This window comes from Typha latifolia, chromosome 4, assembly GCF_019914945.1.
Source record: "Typha latifolia isolate L0001 chromosome 4, TyphaL0001v2, whole genome shotgun sequence".
NCBI classification, from domain to species: Eukaryota; Viridiplantae; Streptophyta; class Magnoliopsida; order Poales; family Typhaceae; genus Typha; species Typha latifolia.
The window spans coordinates 14,979,349-14,991,381 of NC_133089.1; the positions used below are offsets into that span (position 1 = coordinate 14,979,349).

The window sequence follows — 12,033 nt, forward strand, 5'->3', positions numbered from 1 at the left end:
ACCTTTATATGAGTATGATTTAGAGTATTAACTATAAAACAGTTCAGTCTTCGTCAAGGATTATGCAGCAGTTCGATAGTTCGATGGGTCAGCTTTCCTTCTTAGTAGCCTTTCAGTTTGCCCCTGTATTGGATTGATTGATGTATGAAAATATGCAGGACGTCCCCGTACGCAAGGCAATGCGTCTAGATTTGGTAAACTTGAATTTTAACAGAGATGGCGTATGGAAAATAACTAGATAGGCTAGATTAGAATACAATAACTAGGTTCCGTGGTCAACATATAATAGGATGAGTTAGATAACGTAGATCCTCTGCAGCCCCTACTCTACTGCAGGAATTTCCTGCCGCTGGATTTTATTTTGCAGTCATATATTGTATTGGTACTTCTGCTTGTAATGCAATTTTCAGAATAACTGATTAGTTTATTCTTACCTTTAAATATCGCATATGATATACATGAGTTGATCTACTATTATCTAATAACCTCTTTTTATCATCGGTCTGCAGTGTACCCTGATTGTAAGAAATTCTTGCAACTTGATCAGGGACCCACCTGAATATATGACATCAAACGAATTGCCCTTCTTTTCTTAAGCCTAAAACTAGGATTGCCATCAGTTGCAATTAGGTAAGGTATCTACCACTCAAAAGACCAAAACCATGAGCTAGATTAAAAGTTTTCTCAATCATGAGAGGATTTCCAGTCAATGAATTTTATACAAGCTCAAGTTTATACCAAGCCTAATTAGCTTATCCAAACTCCTAGTCAGAGCTGCATCCAAAAGGGAATAAGTATACATCACAATTCACAGCCTCCCATTGTAAGCCCAATTCCAGTAGCCATGGTTGAAGGAGGAGGAGGTGATAGGAAGACTCCACTTCTCCCAAAGCTTCCAAGGGATTCAGATGAATCAGAAGAGGAGGTCGTAAGAACTGGTGAGTAATTTTAATTACAGCTGATACTTTTTAACTCTACTTTTCTTTATCTTGAAAATATATATGTATGTATTGAGAATTCTTCCATGTTTTGATCTTGGTTTTAGGCACACTTTGGACTGTCATTGCTCATGTGATAACAGCAGTGATAGGATCTGGAGTTCTATCTCTTGCATGGAGTGTGGCTCAGCTTGGCTGGATTGCAGGGCCTTTGGCCTTGGTGATCTTTGCTGCAGTCACTGTGACCCAATCAAGCCTGCTTGCGGATTGCTATAGATCACCTGATCCTGAGCATGGCCATATCAGGAACCATTCTTACCTGCAAGCTGTGAAACTATATCTTGGTGATCATTTCTACTCCTTGTATTATATTTAATTTTCCTTTTTATTAGATAGTCAATTAATCTAAAAGCCTAATTAAATTGTTACATAATAAATCGTCTATAGATATATATAACTTTGACCAAATTTCACATGTTCTGTAGAGCAATCTTTTGCTTAGGAGAAATATGACCATATTCTTTTTCATTGTTGCCTAACATGGGTTTATTTTAGCATATTAGAGCTTATAAGTTATAACCTCCAACCTGTCAACTAACACGCTTTTGATAGCATACAAATTGTGCACATCTACAGGAAGGTAGCAGTGATTATATTGCATTGCAAATTAGGTCCAAAATATTAATAAATAAAAAAAAACTTAATAGTGATGTGCTCTGACGTGGCCCAACACTTTTTATGTGCCTGATGTCACCTCCTAGAAGATATATCCCACTCGGATGCAGATCCTCTGCATCCCCGACTGCAGGAAGCAGTTAGAGGAGATGAACATTTGTTTAATCAAAGTCTTAAAAAGGTCCCACCTAATTTGCCCAGGAGATGCATATATATTAAAAACTTACTTTAAGTCCTTAACGACCCCATTATCATGTCAAATCGTTATCTACCATCGAAATAAAGTTACTCGCTTCATAAGAGGAATAATGGACACTACTCATGTTCATGTCCAAATGACTCCAATCAGTGAAGTTTTTGTGACAAGCTTGGCATATGTTAGTTGCTTATGATCTCACCCAACCATATGTAGCACTTTATTAAACTGATAGAGAGGTGCAAAGTTGGACACCACTTGCCCCAGTTTCTAGCATCCGAACAATGGCATCTCATCATTTTCCACTATTTTCCAAGTGTGACACAAAAACCATAATGATAAAGTTTGCATGACTAGGGCTACTTTGGAAGTTTAGAATACTTGAAATACTTTGGTATTCCTTTTTGTTTTCTATTTTTTTGCAACCACACAGAAAAAGATATGCTCCAGTGGTCGAATCATATCAGCCTACCACTATTTGTTAACTTATAATTAGCCTACGTGCTCACAATGCATGTATGAGTCGTATAGTATACATACATGCATACACGTATGTACATGGACTAATTTTGTTTTTTTGCTATATTTGGTGTAGGAGGAAAGAGTGTGTGGTTCTGTGGGTTCTTTCAGAAGACTAGCTTGTATGGATGTGCGATAGCATACACCATCACATCTGCCACCAGCATGAGGTATATATGCCTAATTTATATATCATACTCATAATTATTATATTAGAGGATAAAAGAATTAATACAAACTATGTTTAATTTATTTTTTTTTACAAACTTTAGTCAAACGCAAATATAAGTAATAGTTGTATACCAAATTCATCTTTTATACATGAAAAAAGACCGTCAAGATATAACCACTCCGCTAAAAAATAAGATATATATACCGAAAGATGGTCCGAATCCATAGTATAAACTCAGCCCAAGAAATCAATTTGGGCCGCATAGTTAGGCCCATTAAGTTTTTAAAACTAATCTCACGTGGCCAATTTGTGCTCGATCCTACTAACTACTAAGAATCTATTTACATATAAAATAAGAATTTTAAAGACTAGACAAAAAGATTAGTCCTATGACCCTATCTAATATATATATATATATATAACTGTATACAGTTATCTATAAATACATAAGTGTAAACTATAAATTTAACAACTTAAATATCTATGAAAAAAATGGAACTCATAATATCGGTCATAAGTGACTAGTAAGGCGCAACTACTGTAATCTCAAATGGTCGTGTGATAATAAATAAATAAATAAAAACTGATGGGAACTTTAACAATTCCCACGAATAAAATATAAATAAATATTTAAATGAAAGATTAAGATTTTATTATCTATAAGCTACCCGTGACTTAGTAGATCTACTGTTGCATATGCTGTGTCTCCTATAAATATTAATGCCTTTATTTTTGGAGCATTGCGTTTGTCCATAGAGAGGCCCACATTGGCCTTGGCCTGGCCCTTTCTTGCCTCGCAGTCCATATTACTACATACAGCTCAGGTTGTAGGAATTTCTTATAATCTGCTCGCGTGTTTTAAGTGATCACGCTATGACAGTTTGACACCCACAGTAAATGCAATGCATACACGAGATGTAGGAAAATTCTATAACCTGCCTTGTAGATGATTCCGGGCTTGCTGCAATATATTTTTCGGAAAATAATAAAAAAAACACCCAAAATTATCATTGAAAACCTATTTAATCTATGCCTCCATTAGTTTTCTTAATGAATAAACGTAAAAAAAAAAAACTCAATGCAATAAGTTTTTAAATATTAATGTATAAATAAAAGGAGCCAGATTTTGAGGTTAAATTAGGACTATTTTGAAAAAAAATAGTGGAATAATCTTTTATCAGTCTATTTTATTAGTCAATGTTAGGTTAAAAAAAAAACTTAGAATATGTTTATAGGAATTAAAAATAAAATGTGGGAGTGAAACAGTGAGATTATGTGGAGGTGTATAGATCATGCCCATCAATATCATTTGTGCTCATTCCAATTCTGTGAATCCTGTGTATCTAATTTTTAAGTACAATTACATATGATTGATGTACTGTATATATATATATATATATATATATCCAACGGTGCGTCCGAACCCACCGGTCCACCCTACCCTGAACGTCAAAATAAATAGACTCTCTACTTGCCACCACCTTTGGGCTGTCCATCTTTTGTCTTCTTGCCTTTTGTTAGAGAATTTGGATAGAGGTAGAAGATACACTGGCTTTTCCTACTAGTCAACAGCTAGTGGAAGGAAGGTAGCTCTTCTTTTGAGGAAGAACAGGGAGTAGAATATTTTGTGGGAATTTTATATATATATTAACTATCTAATATGAGGTCCTAGATTTAGTCATGCTCTTGTTCAATCTTTAAAACCAATTTAGTATGTAAGAGAAATCCAACTCCACAGTGGGTTGTTCAACAATTCTATACTCTTTGAGGTTTTTCTTACAAGAAAAGTAATTATAAGAAGGGAAGAAGAAGATGATCTTTTGTATAGAATCTCTTTTTAAAGTTACTACTACTTTCTGCTGCAACTCTGAGAGGGACAAAAAGAGAATTATTGGTAGGGTGAGAAAAAAAGAAGACAAGCCTCTTGTTTGAGTACTGGAGAGGAGCAAGTTGTGGAAGGAGACAGATGTGCCAATGAATGGAATCTGGTCTTTTTCTAGAAGGTTGAAAGACCAGGAGGTCCACAATGGCACAACTAGAGACATTTCTTTCTTTGTCTTGCTCTCTTATTTTTGGATAGCTGCTGATCAGTAATACTGCTCATTGGTCTGAGAGCCTACACCTTGATGAACTGATCTGAAGCTGTGATTGGATGAATCATTCATCTGAGGGGATATAAGGCCAAATTTTGATTCAGCCAGTTACTGGTCTACTAAGATATTGGCAAGGATTATGACATAAAGATAGAATCTTAATAGACCTATCATTAGTACTATAGATGAATCAAGAAGCCAAGAAGGGACTAAGCCTTTCTATGTGGAAACTAACACAAATTGGTATCAGAGCAAAAGATTCGGAATATCAATTATGTATAATAAATTACATTTCTTTTCCTACCTCTCACCCTTGTCCTTCCTATATATTGCTCCCTATCCAAAGGATAGTAGCTAAAGCATTGCTCACTGTGAGCTGACGCAATGGCAGTTCACCACTCTCTTGAGCTAACAGATGGTTCTTTCGACGATGACAAACGCGTTATAAGAACTGGTAATTCCATTATGCACTTCACTACTCCTCCTTTTCCTCACCTTCCGTTCCATTCCTTCAATCTACTGTGTTATGCCATCCTAAATTTTGAATCCTTTTGGCATCACCAATACAATCAGGAACTCTGTGGACATGTATAGCCCATATAATCACTGCGGTTATCGGATCTGGCGTGCTCTCTCTCGCATGGAGCACTGCACAATTGGGTTGGATCGCAGGGCCTTTATCCATGCTTTGCTTTGCTATTGTCACCTATGTCTCTGCCTTCCTTCTCTCAGATTGTTACAGATCTCCTCATCCAGTCACTGGAACCAGGAACCCCTCTTACATGGATGCTGTTAGAGTGAACCTAGGTAGCATCGCACCATCTCGCACTATCACTCAGTTCAATTATATCTAGTAGTCAAGCACTAGTTTTTAGCTTCTGTAACATAGTTTCATGGTAATTCAGGCCAAAAGCAGACATGGTTTTGTGGGTTACTTCAATATTTGAGCATGTATGGGACTGCTATTGCATATACAATCACTACTTCAACTAGTATGAGGTATTCTATCCAACAGTAAATTCAAGCAATCAAAACAAGTGCTAATTGTTATTAAAACAACTACTTTATCTATCTACATCAGTTGTAAGCTGGTTAATGCTATGATCTCTTAATGATTTGTATATGTTTGTAATTCGTAGGGCGATTAAGAAATCAGACTGTTATCACAAAGAAGGGCACAAGGCTCCATGTGCATATGGAGATAGCTTCTATATGCTGATATTTGGAGCTGTTCAGATAGTATTTTCACAGATACCCGATTTCCATGATATGGCGTGGCTTTCTGTTGTGGCAGCAATTATGTCCTTCTCCTATTCTTTTATCGGGTTCGCTCTTGGCATCGCCAAAGTGATTGGTATTTCTCATATTGCTTCCTTTATGATGACCTCTGCTACTTGAGATTTTAATGGGCATCTGATAGCATATTTGTAAGCTCTTTTGATTATCTATCAGAAATTTGACTGTTTCTTCAAAGATGGTTCCAGTAATCACTCTATATATATTATGATCAAACTATATACAACTTAATGATAAATAATTACAGCTTGCTAAGATATAAGTATTCTTCCATTTATTCTTATCATTTCAAAATGGTTATGCTGTCATGCCTAGAAGTATTTGTCTATGTAAAGATCAGCTTATGTGAATTATAAGGCATATCAAGGAGAAAAGCTAACAAAGAAGAAACACCTTGGGAGATTTTATGCAAAATAAAGACATCTTAGAACCTATTGTCACCCATAAAAGTGGCAGGTCCAAATTGGACCATGCATTTATAAACAGAGCAGTGAACTCCGATACTTTTTCTTAATAATATCTCTAACATTTCAGCCAATGGAAGCATCAAAGGGGACATTGGAGGCATTCCTCTGTCATCTTCAGCGCAGAAAACATGGCGAGTTTCTCAAGCAATTGGAGATATAGCATTTGCCTACCCATACTCCATAATTCTCCTAGAAATACAGGTATGTCAATTTCTAATTCCATAGACTGCATCTGAATAATTTTCTTCTTATTTAAGCTAAGAAGTAAATTTTAACCATAAAAAAAAATTTCTGAATGAAGAATACACTGAAGTCACCGCCACCCGAGAACCAAACAATGAAGAAAGCGTCTATGATCTCCATTTTCATCACTACATTCTTTTACCTCTGCTGTGGCTGCTTCGGCTATGCTGCCTTTGGAAATGATACTCCAGGGAATCTCCTCACAGGGTTTGGCTTCTATGAACCATACTGGCTCATCGACTTCGCCAATGCATGCATTGTTGTTCACCTAGTTGGTGGTTATCAAGTAAATTCTTATATAAAGTTATACTCCATTCTATATATTTATATATATATATATACAACTTTGTTCATTAGAACTTACTGACAAGAAGAAAAATATTTTATGATGCTATGTAGGTATATAGCCAACCAGTGTTCTCATTTGTAGACAGATGGTCCTCAGAGAAGTTCCCCAACAATGGATTTGTGAATAACTTCTACACTATCAAGTTGCCATTCCTACCAGCTTACAAACTTAATCTCCTCAGGATATGTTTCAGAACCATCTATGTTGCATCCACTACAGGGCTTGCCATGTTCTTCCCTTACTTCAATGAAGTGTTGGGTTTGCTGGGGGCCTTCAATTTCTGGCCTTTAGCCATCTACTTCCCTGTGGAGATGTACTTTGTGCAGAGAAAGATAGAAACATGGACAAAGAAATGGATCATTCTTCAGACCTTCAGTGTTGGATGCTTGCTTGTCAGCATATTTGCCTTTGTTGGCTCTGTGGAAGGAGTTCTCAGTGAGAAACTAAGCTAGCAGATCAATCTAACATCCGATTCTCCTTTTGTATTTAGTAATCTACCACATGTACTGTTGGCATTCTCAATGTCATCTTGAGTTTTTTTTTCCTCCCTCTAGTAGATTGCTTGTGAATCAATGCCTTATACAAGTAAACAGCATTTGTTGTACATGTTGTCTACTGTATAGACTCACTTAATTGGGTCCATGGATGCTTGAAACCAAGATTTTCAACCATTGAATTTTCTCTTGAATTTTCTCGTCTTCAGTTCGTTTATATTTCGAGTTTAGATCTTGGCAAAGAATTCGAGCCGAAAACGAGTTGTTTGGGAAGAACAAGCTAGATTGACAGGCCTAGTAGTAGCACAAAAATCTCTCACTACTTAGTTGAATCACTCGATGATTTCTATAACATAATTCCATGGTTATTTTCACAAGCACTTGCAGACATAGCATTTGCCTTGCCATATTCCCTAGTCCTTGTTAGAGACAAGTGATAGAGAAGGATAATTTTATTTGATTTCTTCATGAAAAGTAGAAGAAGATATTGCAAAGAATTTGATCCTCTAGAACTCATAGTCCACTGTAGTTATAGATGCAAAGATAACTCTTACTAGAGTCTCTAATAACTCTTTGGGATAGATAACGCCTTTTAATTATTGCTATACTCTTCAGATTCTTCATGACGCTTGATTTTACGTCCCTTTGACTTCTCCAACTGTCCTTTTGTCTTGTTGACTCTTAGACTTCTAGGATAGTAATTAATTACATAAATTAACTTCAAAAGTTCTCTTAGAAATAAAGGTGATCATTTATAGGTAATTGAGAAAGTTCTTCTACGGAATGCTTCTTTCTGATTTCATTCGCTGAAGTATGAAACCTCAAATTATGATCAAATGAAGGATACAAAAATGAAACGAAAAAAGCATCACTGGTCTCAGTTTCTCTCGCCATATTCTACTAGTCAATTTTTGTTCATATTCTTTTGTAAATGCCCAAGTTACTCATACCGTTTAAGATGAGAAATTATGGCCGCTGATATAAGCAAGCTTTACTACTCTTTTCTCATAATTCTTTTTTTTTCTTAGAAAAAATAGCTACTGGAAGAAGGCTATTCGTTTTAGAATGGACAGGGAGCATAATGCTTGTCTTAATTTGTTCTTTAATTATCTAATGAGCTCCTAGATTTACTCATATCTTGCTAACCAGTGCTTTTCTCTAACTAGTCATAATGTTTTTCTTACAAGAAAAGTAATAAGAAGGAAAGAGAATGATCATTTCTTTAGAATCTCTTTTTGTTGAAGCTCTGAGAGGGACAAAAGGAGAATTAAATGCAGTGTGAAGAAAAAAAATGACAGTCTCTTTATCTGGGGAGCAAGTCGTGCAAGGAAACATAAATGTAGATGAATAGAATCTGGATCTTTTTCTAGAGAGTTGGAAGACCAGGAGGTACAATGGCACAATTGAAGACATGCCTGTCTTTGTTTGGCCCTCTTAATTCCTTAGCTGCTGATGTGATGTCAGGCCAAACATTTTGACTGGGATATAATAAGGCCAAACTTTTAATCTACTCAGTGACCAGTCTGCCAAAGACATTGGTAGGGATTATGACATAAAGATAGATTCTTAATAGATCTATCATTAATATTATAGATGAATCAAGAAGAGACTGATCTTGGTGGTCTTTTTCCTACTTCCTTATCCAAAATTTCTCAACTGAGGCAATGGCAGTTTACCAGTCTGTTGAACTAACTGATGGTTCTTTGGACGACAACAAACGTGTTTTAAGATCCGGTAATTCCGTTATGCACTTCACTTCTTTTCCTCACCTTCTGTTCCATTCCTTCAATCTACTCATGTTAATATGTTATGCCATCCTAAATTTTGAATACTTTTGGCATCACCAATACAATCAGGAACTCTGTGGACATGTATAGCCCATATAATCACTGCTGTTATCGGATCCGGCGTGCTCTCTCTCGCATGGAGCACAGCACAATTGGGTTGGATTGCAGGACCTGTGTCCATGCTTTGCTTTTCTGTTGTCACCTATGTCTCTGCCTTCCTGCTCTCAGATTGTTACAGGTCTCCTCATCCAGTCACTGGAACCAGGAACCACTCTTACATGGATGCTGTTAGAGTAAACCTTGGTAGTATCACAGCATCTCTCACTGTCACTATGTACATATTATACCCAATTACTAGTCTTTAGCTTCTGTAATACAATTTCATGGCAATTCAGGCCAAAAGCAGACATGGTTTTGTGGGTTAGTTCAATATGTCAGCCTGTATGGGACTTCTATTGCATATACAATCACTACTTCAACTAGTATGAGGTACTTGATCTACCACTACTTCAAGCAATCAAAACTAGTGTTAAGTGTTACTAGAATAATTTCTTTATCATCTACATCATCTGTAAGATGGTTAATGCTATGTTCTCTTAATTATTTATATGTATCTGTGATTCATAGGGCGATTAAGAAATCGGACTGTTATCACAAAGAAGGGGGCAAGGCTCCTTGTGCATATGGAGATAGCTTCTACATGCTGATGTTTGGAGGTGTTCAGATAGTGCTTTCCCAGATACCGGATTTTCACAACATGGCATGGCTTTCTGTCATGGCGGCAATTATGTCATTCTCCTATTCTTTTATCGGATTCTCTCTTGGCATCGCCAAAGTGATTGGTATTGTTCAGATTGCTTCCTTAGTCATGACCTCTGCTAATTGTTCATACATGATTAATAAGTTTAAATTATAGATTTTAACATATTTGTAAGCTCTTTCGATAAAGTATTGGAACTTTGACTGTTAGGGCAAAGGAAAATTTATAGTGAAAGGATCATGAAAGTACATAACTTCATGGTGAATAATAAGATGGACTACATATATTTATGTCTCTACTACTATAATGAGATTTAAGGAAATATATTTACATGTTCATGTTCATAAGCATACAACTTACTGAGTAATTGTCTGTTGACAGACATATGCAACTTCATGTGAATTATAAGGCTTATCCAGGAGAAAAGTCAACAAAGCAGTGGACTCTGATACCTTTTCTTATTATGAACTTCAATAAATCTGTAACAATTTCAGCCAATGGAAGCATCAAAGGAGGTATTGGAGGAATTCCTCTGGCATCTTCAGTGAGGAAAACATGGCGAATTTCTCAAGCACTTGGAGATATAGCATTTGCCTACCCATACTCCATAATTCTCCTCGAAATACAGGTATATCAACTTCTGATTCCACAGACTGCATCTGAATAATTTTCTTCCATTTCTGCCAAGAAGTAAATTTTAACCCCCCGAAAAAACTTGAATAAAGGATACGCTGAAGTCACCGCCACCCGAGAATCAAACAATGAAGAAAGCATCTATGATCTCCATTTTCGTCACTACATTCTTTTACCTATGCTGTGGCTGCTTTGGCTATGCTGCCTTTGGAAATGATACTCCAGGAAACCTCCTCACAGGGTTTGGCTTCTATGAACCATTCTGGCTCATTGACTTCGCCAATGCATGCATTGTTGTTCACCTAATTGGTGCTTATCAAGTAAACTCTTCGAAAAAGTTATCTATCTACCTCTCTCTCTATATATTTACTTTGTTCATAAGAACTTACTGGGAAAAAAAAAATTTCTTTTATGATGCTTTGTAGGTATTTAGCCAACAAGTGTTCTCATTTGTAGACAGGTGGTCCTCGGAGAAGTTCCCCAACCATGGATCTGTGAAAACCTTCTACACTATCAAGTTGCCATTCCTACCAGCTTACAGATTTAATCTCCTCCGGATATGTTTCAGAACCATCTATGTTGCATCCACTACAGGGCTTGCCATGTTCTTCCCTTACTTCAATGAGGTGTTGGGTTTGCTTGGGGCCTTCAATTTCTGGCCTTTAGCCATCTACTTCCCTGTGGAGATGTACTTTGTGCAGAGAAAGATAGAAACCTGGACAAAGAAATGGATCATTCTTCAGACCTTCAGTGTTGCATGCTTGCTTGTCAGCATATTTGCCTTTGTTGGCTCTGTGGAAGGAGTTGTCAGTGAGAAGCTAAGCTAGAAGCTCAATCTAACACCCAATTCTGCATTTGTATTTAGTAACCTACCACTTGTGTTGCCTCCAATTCTCAATGCAAACTAGTAGACTGCTTGTGAATCAACACCTTATACGTGTAACCAGCATTTGTTGTACGTGTTGTCTACTATATAAGCTCAATTGGGTCTATTGATGCTTGAGCTAAGCCCACCAAAGCTATATGGGCATGCTACACAGCATTAAAGTATAGATTTCAGCTTGTGAACATACTTGGATTCCGCTGACACTAATATATAAATGGTCCAAGATAGAGAAACAAAGGCTTCTTTTTTCCTCTCTCTTTCCAAGAGCAAAGTTAATATCCACCTTCTTTCAAGAGAGAGAGAGAGAGAGAGAGAGAGAGAGAGAGAGAGAGAGAGAGAGAGAGAGAGAGAGAGAGTAATAATTAGCCACTCATTAGTAAACAAATATATTTCTCATGCTGGAATTTTGTGCAAGTATATGGAAGTTATAGATATTTTAAACATTGTCCATGTACTGCACCAAAACAACTGCCCAATACGAACCAAGTCTTAAGCCCGAAACCTGTGTCTCTTTTGTCCCTTTGT

At 36.7% G+C, this 12,033-nt stretch overlaps 2 protein-coding genes across 3 annotated transcripts; both read left to right on the top strand.

The window, feature by feature from the left end:
* The first annotated feature begins 594 nt into the window (after positions 1–594).
* LOC140787490 (probable amino acid permease 7) lies at positions 595–7,636 on the top strand. Of its 2 annotated transcripts, none has more exons than XM_073136430.1 (7): positions 595–938; positions 1,046–1,282; positions 2,405–2,498; positions 5,733–5,947; positions 6,424–6,557; positions 6,658–6,885; positions 6,999–7,636. In XM_073136430.1, exons 1-7 carry the CDS (start codon positions 845–847, stop codon positions 7,398–7,400), a joined length of 1,404 nt encoding a protein of 467 aa, XP_072992531.1. In that variant the 5' UTR covers positions 595–844; the 3' UTR covers positions 7,401–7,636. The 2 variants fall into 2 exon arrangements, with proteins under 2 accessions (XP_072992531.1, XP_072992532.1); XM_073136431.1 differs by lacking the exons at positions 595–938; positions 1,046–1,282; positions 2,405–2,498 and adding exons at positions 4,888–5,047; positions 5,167–5,400; positions 5,499–5,592.
* A 1,381-nt stretch (positions 7,637–9,017) lies between these two features.
* LOC140785457 (probable amino acid permease 7) lies at positions 9,018–11,759 on the top strand. Its single transcript, XM_073133278.1, has 7 exons — positions 9,018–9,176; positions 9,299–9,532; positions 9,625–9,718; positions 9,857–10,071; positions 10,484–10,617; positions 10,715–10,942; positions 11,048–11,759. Exons 1-7 carry the CDS (start codon positions 9,107–9,109, stop codon positions 11,447–11,449), a joined length of 1,377 nt encoding a protein of 458 aa, XP_072989379.1. The 5' UTR covers positions 9,018–9,106; the 3' UTR covers positions 11,450–11,759.
* Positions 11,760–12,033: the final 274 nt, after the last annotated feature.